The 18711-nt window shown below is 38.5% G+C and overlaps 1 protein-coding gene across 5 annotated transcripts in view; it reads right to left on the bottom strand.

Annotated features, from left to right (window-relative positions):
* Window positions 1-18711, bottom strand: part of WDR70 (WD repeat domain 70) — a 381158-nt gene that overhangs the window by 230676 nt on the left and 131771 nt on the right. For all 5 annotated transcript variants that reach the window (XM_003899590.5, XM_017959497.3, XM_021939307.2 and 2 more), the window contains one exon: window positions 15214-15290. In XM_003899590.5, the coding sequence (XP_003899639.2) occupies window positions 15214-15290 (77 nt within the window). The remainder of the gene's footprint in view (window positions 1-15213; window positions 15291-18711) is intronic.

Here is an 18711-nt window from a genome sequence, read left to right as displayed (position 1 = left end):
AACTTTGAAAAACAATTCTGTATTCCCCGGGTTTGGATTTTAATTCAAATTTTTAGATGACCTTGGAGGTTCCATGAGGTTATTTATGGCTGTGGTTATAAAATCCAACTTCTGGAGAAATGGGAAACTTGGACATGAGGGCCAGATAACAGAAAATGAAGGAAATATTCTTCATTTTAAGAGGCTAGTATCTCTGTTCCAAAGTCCAATAAAAGTATTACAAAAAGAATTTTAAAGTCCTCTAGAGAGGAAAAAAAAATTTTTTTGTCAACATAAGATTCAAATTGTAAATAAAATACAAAATTCCTAAATAGAGCAGAATTTTGTTTTAAGTGAAAAACTGTGGTTTACTACAGGAATGTAAGACTAGTTTAACATCAGAAAATATATTAATAAACTTCTGCACATTAACAGACCAAAAGAAATACAACAGCAAGATTACATCAAATATTAGGAAAAACCATTTGATGAAGTTCAACATCTATGATAAAATTAGAAATATAGGTTGAGTGCTCCTAATCCAAAAATCCAAAATCCTCCAAAATCTGTAACTTTCTGAGTGCTTTCTGAGGCATTATTTATTTCAGATTTTCAGTTTAGGGATACTCAACCAGTAATACAAATATTCCAAAATCTGAAAAAATCTGAAATCCAAAATATTTCTGGTTCCCAGCATTTCAGGTAACATTTATTCAACCTGTAGAATGAAATTTCTTTATTTTAATAATGTTATGTACCAAATCCAACAAACTTTAAGAAAAAAATATTTCAAAACAAAAGCCATATATTAGGATTGGAAGAGAAGTGACGAAACTGCTTTTTATTTGGTGACTATTTTCAATTTCATCTGCTCTCTTCAGCAAGAAGGAATATACATCTAGCCTACCTAAAAGAAATATCAGATTGCTAAGAAACCATGGGAACACAATAAAACCCAGTCCTACTTATACTGATGAGATCTTGGAGATGAATAAGATAATCCTCATCACAGTCAGACAATGTGGTAGCACCTACAAGAGAACTTCAAGGCAAAGGAAATTTGTCCTTCCAAAGGGGAGAATACTGCAACATGTTTCTATAAAGTAAGTTCTTGTATCCATTACCTATATAAAAGAGATCTGTAATTTCTGCTTTTATCTGTAACTCAATCATCATCACGTTTGTGACAACCACTCATAAAGTGTACAAACCACTCAGTGGGTTCACATTCTGGCTCATGTTATCCCAGTAACACTTAGAATCATGTGTCCTTGGGTAAAATATAATCAGTTTCTTCATTTAGAATATGTAATAACATTACCGCCTACTGAAAGAAAACATAATATAAAGTGCTTCAGACATATAATGTGTATTACACAGTGCTGGCACATATTAAGTTTTCAATAAATGTTAACTGTTATGAGCTAGAATCCCAATGTTACCTCACTGGAAAATGTTAAAACCTGTAAAGAGACCATTTCGATTGACTTTGACTTTCCAATAATATTATGGTACTTCCAGAGAGCAGTAAGAGTCAATTTTTTAAATTTTAATTTAATTTTAAAAATACAGTACCGATTTAGTACTCTTCAATGGCTTGGCTTGTCATTACTTTAACATTTTAGCACTTTATATTTTAGCCCACAACACCTTATTTGAGTGGCCCTGTCCTCTTCTCCAAACTCATTTCCTATCACTCTCACTTTTCCTACCAATCTATGAAATGTCAACTACTTTTCTTTCCCTCAAACATGCCATATTGCAATTCACATTTCAAGGCCATTAAACATAATATCATTTTGTCCAGGAAAATTATTTCCCTGTGGCTGCCTCCTTTGCATAATTTAAGTCTCAACTTAAAAAAAAAAAAAAAAAAAAAAAAAAAAAAAAAAGTCAATTCCTAGGAGGTTTTCTCTGACTCCTCTACATGCAGTAGACCCCTCTCTCCTATTCTTTATCCTTTTGCTTTAACTTTACTCTTAACACTTACTACTAGAGAAACAATCTTATTTATTACTAGCTGTACTTTATCTATCTCCCAGCACTCATCTACACTAGAATATAAGCCCTATGAAGGCAGAAACTTAGATCACATAGTGAGCACACAGTATCTGCTAAGTGAAATAGGCAACTGGGCTGATATTCCACAGCTTAACTTATAACTAATTACTACCCTCTGAGTAGAGAAAAAAAAATCAATCAAACAGCAAACCATCTGAATTTATTACTGGTAGATTTCTCTAAATAATTGTAAAGAATATATATAATGGGAGTCTACAATTAAAGATCCCTGATCCTCACACAGAACTATGGCTGAAGAAAGCCTGACTTGTGGCCAGGCGCAATGGCTCATGCCTGTAATCCCAGCACTTTGGGAGGCTGAGGCGGGCAGATCACCTGAGGTCAGGAGTTCGAGAGCAGCCTAGACTTTACTAAAAATACAAAAATTAGCCAGGCATGGTGGTAGGCACCTGTAATCCCAGCTACTCAGGAGGCTGAGGCAGGAGAATCGCTTGAACCCGGGAGGCGGAGGTTGCAGAGAGTCCAGACTGTGCCTCTGCACTCCAGCCTGGGTGACAGAGACAGACTTTGTCTCAAAAAAAAAAAAAAAAAAGCCTGATTTGTACAGTATCGGGGGTAAAAACTGATATGCATTTTCAAAGATACAATATACTACTAAGTCAATGATTTGGACAGGGAACTAAAGAATTATCTTTTAAAGGAATGAGGTAGTGCCGCAATAAACATGTGTGCATGTGTCTTTATAGCAGCATGATTAATAATCCTTTGGGTATATACCCAGTAATGGGATGGCTGGGTCAAATGGTATTTCTAGTTCTAGATCCTTGAGGAATCGCCACACTGTTTTCCACAATGGTTGAACTAGTTTACAGTCCCACCAACAGTGTAAAAGTGTTCCTATTTCTCCACATCCTCTCCAGCACCTGCTGTTTCCTGACATTTTAATGATCGCTATTCTAACTGGTGTGAGATGGTATCTCATTGTGGTTTTGATTTGCATTTCTCTGATGGCAAGTGATGATGAGCAATTTTTCATGTGTCTGTTGGCTGCATAAATGTCTTCTTTTGAGAAGTATGTTTATTATGGCACTTTTCACAACAGCAAAGACTTGGAACCAACCCAAATGTCCATCAATGACAGACTGGATTAAGAAAATGTGGCACATATACACCATGGAATACTATGCAGCCATAAAAAAGGATGAGTTCATGTCCTTTGTAGGGACATGGATGCAGCTGGAAACCATCATTCTCAGGAAACTATCCCAAGGACACGAAACCAAATACCACATGTTCTCACTCATAGGTGGGAATTGAATAATGAGAACACTTGGACACAGGAAGGGGAACATCACACACCAGGGCCTGTTGTGGGGTGGGAGGAGGAGGGAGGCATAGCATTAGGAGAGATACCTAATGTAAATGATGAGTTAATGGGTGCAGCACACCAACATGGCACATGTATACATATGTAACAAACCTGCACATTGTGCACATGTACCCTAGAACTTAAAGTATAATAATAATAAAAATTAAAAAAAAAACGGAATGGGATAAACTACATTTTATACCCAGAAAAAGATGTCACACCTGTGGAACTTTAAACTGTTGCTTAGAGGATTAATACAGTTAAATAGGTTTCCTTATACCCTATTCAAAACCTTTTAAAAATGGATCTTTAAGATGGTGAATAGGAGGCAGGACTAGCTTGCAGCTCCAGCTCAGAGAGGCAGAGCAGTGTGTAGAGACTCACATCATCAACAGTGTTCATGAACAGTACTGCGCAGAACTTCAGGCTGGTACTCGGTGCGTCCGCAAAGAGTCCTGTGATATGATTCATCTTCAGGTCCTGCAGCCCTGGATAGCAGCACCAAGAACTTCCACAGGAACATACCAGGAAAGCTGCAGACCAGAGAATCCACAGACCCTTTGAGGTAACTGGATCACCACTGCAGGCTCCCTGAGATGCCAAAAAACTGTGAGTCTGCCTGCTTTCTCAACAGGGAGGTTCGTGGTCTGGGGCAAGTTCTCAGCCCTGGTCACCAGCTGCCTGGAAATAGACTCGATGCAGTTGAGGGCGCACGGCAGGAATGAGACTGGCCCTTAGGACTGGGGGCTGAGTGGGAGTGGAGAGAAGTCTGTGATTGCAAGCTTACGCCCACTTCCCTGGTGACCTGTATAACTCAACAGAGGCAGCCATAATCTCCCTGGGAATATAACTCCATTGGACTAGGAACTACAACCCCATCCCCCACAGCAGCCACAGCAAGCCCCATGCCCAAGGAGAGACTGAGCACAGACACACCTATCCCTTCCCCCACCTGCTGGTCTTTCTCTACTCGCCCAGGAAACCAAAGACAAAGGTCATAATCTCTTGAAAGCTCTATGGCCCTGCCCACTGCCCGAAAAACCTGTACTTAACCAGGTATCCCTACAATAAGGCGGCGGCGGCGGCGGCGGCGGCGGTGGTGGTGGTGGTGGTTGTGGTTGTCACTGTTGTTGTTTTAAGTAGAGGCAGGGATTCACCATGTTGGTCAGGCTAGTGTTGAACTCCTGACCTCAAGTGATATGCCCATCTCAGAGTCCCAAAGTGCTGGGATTACAAGAATAAGCCACTGTGCCCAGCCCTAGGGCAAGTCCACATCCTCTCTATAGGACCACAGCTGATGAACTCTTGAAAGCAACCTCCTGGCTGGAAGCCAACCAACACAAAATCAGTACACTAAACAAAAACACAACCAACGATGCTCACAGATTCCACTTCACTCCCCTGCTACCTCTACCGGTTCAGATGCAGATATCCAGGTCTGCAAGACCTGAAGATGAATCACATCACAGGACTCTTTGCGGACACACCCCAGTACCAGCCTGAGGCTCAGTAGCTCCACTGGACGGCTAGACTCAGAAGAACAAAAACAGTCACTTCAGTTCAGCTCTCAGGGAGCCTCATTCCTAGGGGAAGGGGGAGAACAACACATCAAGGGCACAACCCATGGGACACAAGAATCTGAACAGCCACCCTCGAATCCCAGATCTTCCCTCTGACATAATTTACCCAAATGAGAAGGAACCAGAAAAACAATTCTGGTAATATGACAAAACAAGGGTCTTTAACACCCCCAAAAGATCATACCAGCTCACCAGCAACAGATCTAAATGAAAATGAAATCTCTGAATTGCCAGAAAAAGAATTTAGAAGGTCGAGTATTAAGCGAATCACGGAATCACCAGAGAAAGGTGAATTTCAACTTAAAGAAATCAAAAACATGATACAGGATAGGAAAGGAAAATTCTTCAGTGAAATAGATAGCATAAGCAAAAACCAATCACAACTTCTAGAAGTCAAGGATACACTTAGAGAAATGCAAAATGCAGCCGGGCGCAGTGGCTCAAGCCTGTAATCCCAGCACTTTGGGAGGCCGAGACGGGCGGATCACGAGGTCAGGAGATCGAGACCATCCTGGCTAACCCAGTGAAATCCTGTCTCTACTAAAAAAATACAGAAAACTAGCCGGGCGAGGTGGCGGGCGCCTGTAGTCCCAGCTACTCGGGAGCCTGAGGCAGGAGAATGGCCTAAACTCGGGAGGTGGAGCTTGCAGTGAGCTGAGATTCGGCCACTGCACTCCAGCCTGGGCGACAGAGCAAGACTCCGTCTCAAAAAAAGAAAAAAAAAAAAGAAATGCAAAATGCACTGGAAAGTTTCAGCAACAGAATTGAACAAGCAGAAGAAAGAACTTCAGAGCTCGAAGACAAGGCTTTTGAATTAACCCAGTTCGTCAAGGACAAAGGAGAAAGAATTTTTTAAAATGAACAGAGCCCCAAGAAGTCTGATTATGTTAACAAACCTAAAAATAATTGGTGTTCCTAAGGAAGAAGAGAAAACTAAAACTCTGGAAAACATATTTGAGGCAATAATTAAGGAGAACTTCCCTGGCCTTGCTAGAGATCTAGATATCCAAAAACAAGAAGCTCAAAGAACACCTGGGAAATTCATCACAAAAAGATCATTACCTAGGCACACAGTCATCAGGTTATCAAAAGTCAAGACAATAAAAAGAATATTCAGAGTTGTGAGGCAAAAGCACCACGTAGCCTATAAAGGAAAATCTATTGGATTAAGAGAAGATTTCTCAGCAGAAATCCCTCGAGCTTGGAGAAACTAGGGTCCTATTTTTAGCCTCCTCAAACAAAACAATTTTCAGCTAAGAATTTTGTATCCAGTGAAACTAAGCTTCATAAATGAAGGAAAGGTACAATCTTTTCTATATAAAAAAATGCTGAGAGAATTTGCCACTCTCAGGCCAACACTGCAAGAACTGCTAAAAGGAGCTCTAAATCTTGACACAAATCCTCAGAACACACCAAAATAGAGCCTCCTTAAAGCGTAAATCTCACAGGACCTGTATAACAAATAGCACAATGGAAAAAAAAAAAAGGTATTCATGCAACAAACAGCAAGATGAATAGAACAGTACCTCACATCTCAATAATAACATTGAATGTAAATGGCCTAACTGCTCCACTTAAACGTACAGAATGGCAGAATGGATAAGAATTCAACAACCAAGTTTCTACTGTCTTCAGGAGACTCACCTAACACGTAAGGACTCAACATAAATTTAAGGTAAAGGGGTAAAAAGGCATTCCATGGAAATGGATGCCAAAAGCAAGCAAGAGTAACTATTCTTATATCAGACAAAAAAAAAAAAAAATTTAAAAAAAAAACAGCAAAAAAAGACAAAGAAGAAAAAAAAAAAAAAAAAAAAAAAAAAAAAAAAAAACTTTAAAGCAACAGCAGCTTAAAAAGACAAAGAAGAACATTATATAATGATAAAAAGACTAATCCAACAGGGAAAAATCACAATTCTAAATATACATATACGTCTAACACTGGAGCTCCCAAATTTATAAAACAATTCTACTAGGCCTAAGAAATGAGATAGATGGCAACACAATAATAGTGGGGGACTTCAATACTCCACTGACAGCACTAGTCATCAAGGCAGAAAGGCAACAAAGAAATAATGAACTTAAACTATACAAGAAATTGATTTAGATATTTACAGAACATTCTACCCAACAAATGCAGAATATATTCTATTCATCAGTACATGGAACATTCTCCAAGACAGACCATATGATATGCCACAAAACAAGTCTCAACAAATTTAAGAAAATCGAAATTATATCTAGTACTCTCTCAGACCACAGTGGAATAAAATTGGGAATCAATTCCAAAAGGAACCTGAAAACCATGCAAATACATGAAAATGAATAACCTACTCCTGAATGATCCCTGGGTCAACAACGAAATCAAGATGAAAATTCAAAATTTCTTTGAACTGAACAATGGTGACACAACCTATCAAAACCTCTGAGATACAGCAAAAGCAGTGCTAAGAGGAAAGTTCATAGCATTAAATGCCTACATCAGAAAGTCTGAAAGAGTACAAACAGACAATCTCAGGTCATGCCTCATGGAATTAGAGAAATAAGAACAATTCAAACCCAGCAGAAGAAATAACGAAGATCAGAGCATAACTCAATGAAACTGAAATGAAAAAAAAAAAAAATACAAAAGATAAATGAAACAAAAAGCTAGTTTTTTGAAAAGATAAATAAAATTGACAGACCATTAGCAAGATTAACAAGGAAGAGAGAAAATCCAAATAAGCACAATTAGAAATAAAACGGGAGATATTACTACTGATACCACAAAAACACAAAAGATTATTCAAGGTTACTATGAACATCTTTATGCACATGAACTAGAAAACCTAGAGGAGATGGATACATTTCTCGAAATATACAAAGCTCCCAGATTAAAGATAAAAAAATTCTGAACGGACCAATAATAAGCAGCAAGACTGAGGAGCTAATAAAAAAAAAAAAATTGCCAATGGAAAAAAGTCTAGGACAGAAGAATTCACAGCTAAATTCTATCAGACATTCAAAGAACTGGTACCAATACCACTGACACTGTTCTACAGGTTAGAGAAAGAGGGAATCTTCCCTAAATCATTCTATGAAGCCGGTATCACCCTAATACCCAAAACAGGGAAGGACATAACAAAAAAAGAAAACTACAGACCAATATCCCTGAGATGCAAAAATCCTAAACAAAATACTAGTGAACTGAACTCATCAGCATATCAAAAAGATAATCCACCATGATCAAGTGGGTTTCATACCAGGGATGGTTTAACATCCGCAAGTCAATAAATGTGATACATCACATAAACAGAATTAAAAACAAAAATCACATGATCGTCTGAAGAGATGCAGAAAAAGCATTTGACAAAACACAGCATCCTTTTATGATTAAAACCCTCAGAAAAACTGGCAAAGAAGGGACATACATTAACATAAAAAAAGCCATCTATGACAATCCCACAGCTAACATTATAATTAATGGGGAAAAGTTGAAAGCATTCCTCCAAGAATTGAAACAAGACAAGGATTCCCACTTTCCCCACTTCTATTCAACATAGTACTGGAAGTCCTAACCAGAGCAATCAGACAAGAGAAAGAAATCAAGGGCATCCAAATTCGTAAAGAGGAAGTCAAACTGTCACTGTTTGCTGATGATATCATCATATACCTAGAAAACCCTAAAGACTCATCCAAAAAGCTCCTAGAACTGGTAAATGAATTCGGCGAAGTTTCAGGATACAAAATTAATGTACACACATCAGTAGCTCTGCTATACACCAATAGCAACCACACTCAGAATCAAATCAAGAACTCAACCACTTGCACAATAGCTGCCAAAAAAATAAAATAAAATAAAATACTTAGGGATTTACCTAACCAAGGACATGAAAGACCTCTACTAGGAAAATTACAAAACACTACTGAAAAAAATCTCAGATGACACAAATTGAAACACATTCCAGGCTCACGGATGTGTAGAATCAATATTGTACAAATGACCATACTGCCAAAAGCAATCTATAAATTCAACTCAATTCTTATCAAAAGACCACCTCATTCTTCACAGAACTAGAAAAAACAACCCTAAAATTCATAAGGAACCAAAAAAGAGCCCACATAGCCAAAGCAAGACTAAGCAAAAAGAATAAATCTGGAGGCGTCACATTATCTGACTTCAAAGTATACTGTAAGACCATAGTCAACAAAACAGTGTGGTACTGGTATAAAAATTGGCACACAGATCATGGAACAGAATACAGAACCCAGAAATAAAATCAAATACTTACAGCCAACTGATCTTTGACAAAGCAAACAAAAACATAAGTGGGGAAAAGACACCCTATTCAATAAATGGTGCTGGGATAATTGGCAAGCCACATGTGGAAGAATGAAACTGGACCCTCGTCTCACATCTTACACAAAAATCAACTCAAAATGGATCAAATACTTAAATCTAAGACCTGAAACCGTAAAGAGTCTAAAACATAAAAAAAAAAAAAAACCCTTCTAGACACTGGCTTAGGCAAAGACTTCATGACCAAGAACCCAAAAGCAAATGCAACAGAAACGAAGATAAATAATTGGGACTTAATTAAACTTAAAAACCTTCTGCACAGCAAAAGAAATAATCAGCAAAGTTAACAGACAACCCACAGAGTGGGAGAAAATCTTTATCATCTAGGCATCCGACAAAGGACTAATATCTAGAATCTACAAGGAAGTCAAATACATCAGCAAGAAAAAAAAAATCCATCAAAAAGTAGACTAAGAACATTAATAGACAATTCTTTTTTTTTTTTTTTTTTGAGACAGAGTCTTGCTCTGTCACCTAGGCTGGAGTGCAGTGGCATCATCTTGGCTCACTGCAACCTCTGCCTCCTAGGTTCAAGCAATTCTCCTACCTCAGCCTCACAGGTAGTTGGGACTATAGGCACGTGCCACCATGCCTGGCTAGTTTTTCGTATTTTTTGTAGAGACAGCATTTCACCATGTTAGGTAGGATGGTCTCAATCTCGTGACCTCACGATCCGCCCGTCTCAGCCTCCCAAAATGCTGGGATTACAGCCGTGAGCCAACACGCCCGGCCAGAATAGACAATTCTTAAAAGAAGATACACAAATGGCCAAAAAGCATATGGAAAAATGCTCAACATCACTAATGATCAGGGAAATGCAAATCAAAACCACAATGCGATACCACCTCACTCCTGCAATAACGGCCATAATAAAAAAAATCAAAAAATAATAGATGTTGGCAGGGATGCAGTGAAAATGCAACGCTTACAATCTTCACACTGCTGGTGAGAATGTAAACTAGCACAACCAAAGTGTGAAGATTACTTAAAGAACTAAAAGTAGATCTACCGTTTGATCCAGCAATCCCACTGCTAGGTGTCTACCCAGAGGAAAAGAAGTCATTATACAAAAAAGACACTTGAACACGCATGTTTATAGGGTCACAATTTGCAATTGCAAAAACATGGAGCCAGCCCAAATGCCCACCAATCAACGAGTGGATAAAGAACATGTGGTGGGGGGGTGTGTGTGTATAGGTATATATATATGTGTGTGTGTGTATGTGTATATATATATACCTATATACACACATATATACACCATGGAATACTACTCAGCCGCAAAAAGGAACAAAATAATTGCATTCGTAGCAACCTGGATGGAATTGCAGACTATTATTCTAAGTGAAGTAACTCAGGAATGGAAAACCAAACATTATATGTTCTCACTCACATGTGGGAGCTAAGCAATGAGAACATAAAGGCGTAAGAATGACACACTGGACTTTGAGGACTTGGGGGAAAGGGTGGCGAGTAGCGAGAAGACTACCCATTGGGTATACTGTAAACTGGTCAGATGATGGGTGCACCAAAATCCTAGAAATAATCACTGAAGAACTTATTCATGTAACCAAATACTACCTGTTCCCCAAAAACTTACTGAAATTAAAAATTTTAAAAACTTATTTTTAATGTTTGTTGCGTATCACTGGTCTTGAAATATAAGATTCAAAGCTTCTCAAATTATTTGACCACAGAATGAGTTTTGTCAGACTTCTGATTTACACAGCCTGGAAATCAATTTGGGAAAGGCTACTGTAGTGCTCATAAAAGTTAAAACATTATCAACTATGAGAGCCCACCATTCATACCGATCCATTAATAGTTTTGAGAACAATGTTTTTTTCCCAACTGCTCTATTCAACTTAAGTTTTAACCAGAATAGCCCAAGTCCTCTGTGGTCCTGTAGTGTATTTGTTTTCTTCTAACATTAATATCAATTATTCATTTTCTTATCTTAAGACACTATATAAAGTCTCTGCTGCATAAGTCTCTAAGTAGTTGTGGGCATCGCTGTCTTGTTTCCTATTTAAATGCAAGTAGCTTCAGTACTTCAATATTTAATACAATATTTACTTTAAATTTTAGTCACTAATTTTTATCAGATTTGGGTGATTTCTTCCTATCTGCATTTTACTTAGAACTTTTACCGGGAAAGACTAAATTTTATCAAATGTCCACTTTTATCAGATTTAGGTAATTTCTTCCTATCTGCATTTTACTTAGAACTTTTACTGGGAAAGACTAAATTTTATCAAATGAATCACAAGATTTTCACCTTTCATTTGTTCAGTAATGAAGTATACTGAAATATCCTGGTGGTAAAATATCCTTATATCCTAGAATAAACCTTACCTAGTCATGCTATATTATTAATTTAGATTGCTGATGAAGTTCATTCCCTAACGCTGAAATAAGAAACATAACTTTAAACAAACATACCTTAACTATTTGGAAAGGTAATTATGCAGCTAAAAAGACTAAGGTAGGAAAAGAAATTAACACTACATAATCTGATTTACCAGAAATTTTAATCAAATGTATTTATTTTATTTTAGTCACAGTCTTATTTGTATAGATTGACAAATTTCCATTTCTTTTAGATCAAGTTAATTTTTTTGATTTCTCTATGAAAGTGAAATTATGTCATCTGTCTTCCAAAGATATACTTCAGAAAACATAAAGAATATGAACAGCAACTGTGAATATTAAGGCAAATTTAAGTATCAGAAAGTTGAAAGATGAAAAACAAAACCTAAAAATAAAAAAGTTCTTATTTAATGATTCACCTAAATAATACCACTTATATTTTTTTTAACTTACAAGATTTTTTATTGCAATTTTCTCTGTAATCATACAACGTGCATTCTTGTGAACTACTTTTAATACGATAATGAATCATACAATGTAACAATACAGGGAAAAGTTGCTCAAATATTCCCTATAATATTCTTGAGTCATGGATAAGCAGATATAAATGCAAAAGAATCTTAACCATTTAATCACTGGCAAGGATGTTGAGAAAAAGGGAACCCTCATACACTGTTGGTGAAAATGTGAATTAGTAAAACCATTATGAACAGTTTGGAGTTTCCTCAAAAACCTAAAAACAGAGCTACCATATGACTTAGCGAACCCACTGCAGGGTATATATCCAAAACAAAGGAAATCAGTACATCAAAACGATATGTGTGCTCCTATGTTGGTTGCAGCACTGTTTGCAATAGCCAAAATTCGGAAGCAAACTAAGCGTCCATCAACAGATGAACGGATAAAGAAAATGTGGTACATACATGCAGTGGAGTACTATTCAGCCATGAAAAAAGAATGAGATCCAGTAACTTACAACAACATTAATGGAGCTGGAGATCATTAAGTTAAATGAAATAAGCCAGACATGCAGACAACCATTGCATGTTCTCACTTATTTGTGAGATCCAAAAATCAAAACAATGGAACTCATGAACATAGAGAGAAGAAGGATGGTTACCAGAGGCTGAAGAGGGTAGCAAGGTATGGGAATGAGGTAAGGATGGTTAATGGGTAAAAAAAAAAAAAAAAAAAAAGAAAGAAAGAAAATATATACACATATATATATATATCATGAATATGGCCTAATATTTGATAGCACAACAGAGTGACTATAGTCAACAATAATATAACTGTACATTTTAAAATAACTAAAAGAGGCCAGGCACAGTGGCTCATGTCTGTAATCCCAGCACTTTGGGAGGCGAAAGTGGGTGGATCACCTGAGTTCAGGAGTTCGTGACCAGCCTGCACAACATGGTAAAACCCCATCTCTAGTAAAAATATAAAAATTAGCTGGGCATGGTGGCAAGCACCTGTAATCCCAGCTACTTAGGAAGCTAAGGCAGGAGAATCACTTGAACCCAGGAGGTGGAAGTTGCAGTGAGCCAAGATCGTGGCACTCTGGCCAGGGCGACAAGAGTGAAACTCCGTCTCAAAAAATAACATAACATAACATAACATAACATAACATAACATAACATAACAGGCCGGGCGCGGTGGCTCAAGCCTGTAATCCCAGCACTTTGGGAGGCCGAGACGGGTGGATCACAATGTCAGGAGATCGAGACCATCCTGGCTAACCCGGTGAAACCCCGGGCTCTCTACTAAAAAAATACAAAAAAAAACTAGCTCATGAGGTGCATGGGCGCCTCTGTAATCCCAGCTACTCGGAGGCTGAGGCAGGAGAATGGCGAAACCCGAGGCTGGAGCTTGCAGTGAGCTGAGATCCGCCACAGCACTCCAGCCTAAGGAGTAGAGCCGACCTCGGCCTTCAAAAAAAAAAAAAAAAAAAAAAAAAAAAAAAAAAACATAACATAACATAACATAACATAATATAACATAACATAACATAACAAAATAACTAAAGTATTTAATTGATTGTTCAGAATAATAAAGGATAAATGCTTGAGAAGATGGATACCCATTTTACATGATGTGATTATTATGCATTGCATGGCTGTATCAAAATATCTCACATACCCCATAAATACATATACCTACTGTGTACTCATAAAAATTAAAATAAAAAAATTTTAGGGTCTGGTGTCGTAGCTCACGCCTACAATCACAGCACTTTGGGAAGCCGAGGCAGGCAGATCACCTGAGGTCAGGAGTTTGAGACCAGCCTGGCCAACATGGTGAAACCCCATCTCTACTAAAAATACAGAATTAGCCTGGTGTGGTGGCGCACGCCTGTAATTCCAGCTACTTGGGAGGCTGAGGTAGAAGAATCATTTGAACCTAGGAGATGGAGGTTGCAGTGAGCTGAGATCACGCCATTGCACTCCAGCCTAAGCAACAAGAACAAAACTCCATCTCAAAAAAAAATAATATTTAATAACCGAGAAAATTTCATTAATTTGCTTCAATGTGATGCTGGTATTATGAACTGAAATTACACCAAATTTAATCAATTTCCTTGATTATTCCTTTCAAAATCAATCTGAGCCAATAAGCTTATGTTAGCTATTAGACTCAGATGGAAATAAGTCTTTATTATAAAAATAATTAGTCACAGGCCGGGCGCGGTGGCTCAAGCCTGTAATCCCAGCACTTTGGGAGGCCGAGAAGGGCGGATCACGAGGTCAGGAGATCGAGACCATCCTGGCTAACACAGTGAAACCCCGTCTCTACTAAAAAATACAAAAAACTAGCCGGGCGAGGTGGCGGGCGCCTGTAGTCCCAGCTACTCGGGAGGCTGAGGCAGGAGAATGGCGTGAACCCGGGAGGCGGAGCTTGCAGTGAGCTGAGATCCGGCCACTGCACTCCAGCCTGGGCGACAGAGCGAGACTCCGTCTCAAAAAAAAAAAAAAAAATTAGTCACAACTTCAAAGCCCTTTGAGTCCACTTAATAGCATCAATCTGATCCAATCTTAAAAAACTCTACAGGAATTTATACCACTCTCGCTTTCACAGTGTCCATTTTTGTTTAATCAACTACTACACTATCAGATAAAATCAAAGTAAAGAACAAGAATATACAGGCTGGGCGCAGTGGTTCACGCCTGTAATCTCAGCACTTTGGGAGGCTGAGGCAGGCGGATCATTTGAGGTCAGGAGTTCGAGACCAATCTGACCAATATGGTGAAACCCCATCTCTACTAAAATACAAAAATTAGCCAGGTGTGGCGGTGGGCACCTGTAATCTCAGCTACTTGAGAGGCTGAGGCAGGAGAATCACTTGAACCCAGGAGGTGGAGGTTGCAGTGAGCCAAGACTGTACCACTGCACTCCAGCCTGGGCAACAGAGCAAGACTCCCTCTAAAAAAAAGAATATATAAAGTCAGAATTCCTAATATTCCACTTACTACTTTACCGCCAAGATTGTAACAATACAAATGTTAAATATCTAAAGATATGAATGTATTAGATGAATTATCAACAATACTCACGCATCATTTGAGCAAGTCATAAATTCTCCCTTTATTTTGGGATGCCATGAGCCAGTATGAAGCATTGCTGTATGACCCTTAAAAATAAAGACAAAGGGGGAAAAAAAAGATGTTTTAAAAAGGTAAAAAATAAACTGACTAGAAACTGACATGTCATTTTTAAATGTAAAAATTTTTAGTTCCCCCAAAAGTGTACCATTTTAATTATAAACCTATATTATTTTATCCCAATTTTCTCTCATAACATGCTTTGTTTATTTTGCTTTAGCTCTTTGTGTACCACCCCGTGCCCACCTCAGGAATTAACTCAGTGCTTGTATGTAACAGGTGCTTAATAAGGTGGGAAATGGAGAGGAAAATGACATCCTTTCTTTAGGGGGAAAAAAAAAAGAAAGGTAAAGCCATAATAAGAAAGACAGGTCTTCTTCAAAGATCATAACTCCTTTCTTCAGTGGAAGACAATCAAGAATAGAAAGCATTTACAAATAAGCAAGGTGAAGGCAAGAAATTGGGAGGGAAATCCGTATTTCCTAAAAATGTGTTAACAACCTTGATTCTACAATGCCTCTGTAAAAATATGTATGTGAGAAAAGGAAGAATATATTTTAAGTGATTGGGGAAAATTAGCCCCGCTAAGTATAGAGAATATAAAAATACTATAATTAAAACAATGTGATGCTGGTATATATAAACTGACATATACACCAAATCAACTAGAGTACATAGCAAACATAAACACACACATACACACAAATGCCTAATTCCCTCTTAGGCAGCAAACTCAGCTAGAGTGGTCTCATACAGCAAGTCAGATTTACGTGGGACAGAAAACAGCCTGGTCCTTTTTAGTATAATAACTGCAGTATCTCTTACTCTGACACAGCTCAAAATAAAACTATGATTAAAGAAGTAAAATGGACACATTTAAATGACTTACAAGAAAAATAACAGTAACTCTCTGGAAAGATACATGGGCCTGGAGATCATCTTCAGCCAAAGTTGTCTACAATGCCTCAAATAGTATCTGGCCAAGGCCTGCCATTCTGTTCATGTTTACAGAATACAAATGAGGGGAGGTGGAGACTCTTAGCCATGTTAGAGGCATGAATTGAACCAATACCTGGAAGGACTAGATGGCAAGTCTGAGATCTCATTTTCCACCCCTGAACTCAACGCTTGCACATCCAACTATCTACTTGACATTTCTATCTGTATATCATAGGCATCTGGAACACAATAGGTACAAGGGAAAATCTTGATTCTTTCTGCTCACTTTATTTTCTATCAGTTTCTTTCCTAGTAGCTCAAGCTAAAAACGTGGAAGTTGTTCTTAAATATTCCCATAACCATAGCCCTAAAACCTTCTATCTACACAGATTCAATTCACCAGCTATTCCTGTCAATTCTATCCAAAATACATTCTATTTCTATTCACTTTCTAAAATCTATTCACATTTCTCTTTTTCATCACTATCACTTATTCTCTCACAACATTCTCTCATGCTTCTACATCAGTTAATATGTACTGTAGCAGGTTTGTTATTAATCTCTCTGCTTTTTCCTTTTTTTTTTTTTTTGTTTTCTTGAGACAGGGTCTCACTCTGTCACCCAGGCTGGGGTGCAGTGGTGTGTGCACAGCTTACTGTAGCCTTGGCCTCCTGGGCTGAAGTGATCCTCCTGTCTCAGCCTCCCAAGTGACTGGGATTACAGCAATGAGCCACCATGCCTGGCTAATTTTTGCATTTTTTGTAGAGAGAGGGTCTCACCATGTTGCCCAGGCTGGTTTTGAACTCCTGGGATCAAGTGATCCGCTCACCTCGCCTTCCAAAGTGCTGGGATTATAGGAGTGAGCCACTGTGCTCACCTCTGCTTTCATTTTACCTCATGTGCTCTACATAGCAATCAGCATAATCCTTTAAAAATATAGTTCTAATGCAGGAACAGAACACCAAACACTGCATGTTCTCACTTTTAAGTGGGAGCTGAACGATGAGAAGATGAGAACACATGGACACATTGTCAGAGGAACAACATGAACTGGGGCCTCTCGGGGGCGCAGGGTGGAGGGAGGGAGAATATCAGGAAGAACAGCTAATGGATGCTGGGGTTAATACCTAGGTGACGGGTTGATCTGTGCAGCAAATCACCATGGCACACATTTACCTATATATCAAACCTGCATATCCTGCACATGTACGCTAGAACTTAAAATAAAAGTTAATGGAAATAAAATACATATATATGTGTGTGTGTGCGTGTGTGTGTGTGTGTATATATATAGTTCTAAATATGCCATAACGTCGGCACAGTGGCTCATAACTATAATCCCAGCACTTTGGGAGGCTGAGGCAGAACAATCACTTAAGGTCCGCAGTTTGAGATCAGCCTGGGCAACAGAGTGAGATCCTGTCTCAACAAAAAATAAAAATAAAAACTGAGCTGAGTGTAGGGTAGACATCTATAATTCCAGTTATTAGGGGACTAAAGTGGGAGGATCACTCGAACCCAGGAGTTGGAGGTTACAGTGAGCTATAACTGCACCAGTGCACTCCAGCCTAGGTGACAGGGTCAGACACCATCTCAAAATAAATAAACTGATCAATTTAATTAAATTAAAATGCCACTTCACTGCATATAACCTTTTGCTGGCTTTATAACCTTTTACACAGTGTGATGGTTAATACTGAGTGTCAACTTGATTGGATTGAAGGATACAAAGTATTGATCCTCAGTGTGTCTGTGGGGGTGTTGCCAACAGAGATTAACATTTGAGTCAGTGAGCTGGGAAAGGCAGACCCACCCTTAATCTGGGTGGGCACAATCTAATCAGCTGCCAGTTCGGTTAGAATATAAGCAGGCAGAAAAATGTGACATGAGAGACTGGCCTAGCCTCCCAGCCTACATCTTTCTCCCATGCTGGATGCTTCCTGCCCCCGAACATCAGACTCCAAGTTCTTCAGCTTTGGCACACAGACTAGCTTCCTTGCTCCTCAGCATGCAGATGGCCTATTGTGGGACTTTGCAATCATGCCAGTTAATACTTGATAAACTTCCCTATATGTATATTCCATTACTTCTGTCCCTCTAGGGAACTCTAATATACACAGTCCACAACGAATTTTATTTTCTGGCTCCACATTCCTTGCAACTTCACTTATTTTGTGTTCCCTCATGACCAACACGTACCAGCCACTTCCTTCCTTTCAGTTCCTCCAATACGCTCAGCTCTGCTCCATATCAGGCCCTTCTTATATGCTTTCCCATATGCTGGAAAACTCTTTTTTCCACTTTCCCATGACTGGCTCCTTCTCATTATTTCAATCTCAGTTTACATGCCACTTGCTCAAATAAGTATTCCCTGGTCCTCTATGTAGGTAAACATGACCCATGAGATTGTTCTTTACCTTAGTACCTGTGCGTTTCCTTAATAATAGACATCATAGTTTGTGGTTCTTTATTCATTTTTTGACTTTTGGAACAGTGTTAGCATTTTACATA

This window comes from Papio anubis, chromosome 5 (assembly GCF_008728515.1).
Source record: "Papio anubis isolate 15944 chromosome 5, Panubis1.0, whole genome shotgun sequence".
Classification (NCBI taxonomy): Eukaryota; Metazoa; Chordata; class Mammalia; order Primates; family Cercopithecidae; genus Papio; species Papio anubis.
This window is presented reverse-complemented; position numbering and strand designations above follow the sequence as displayed.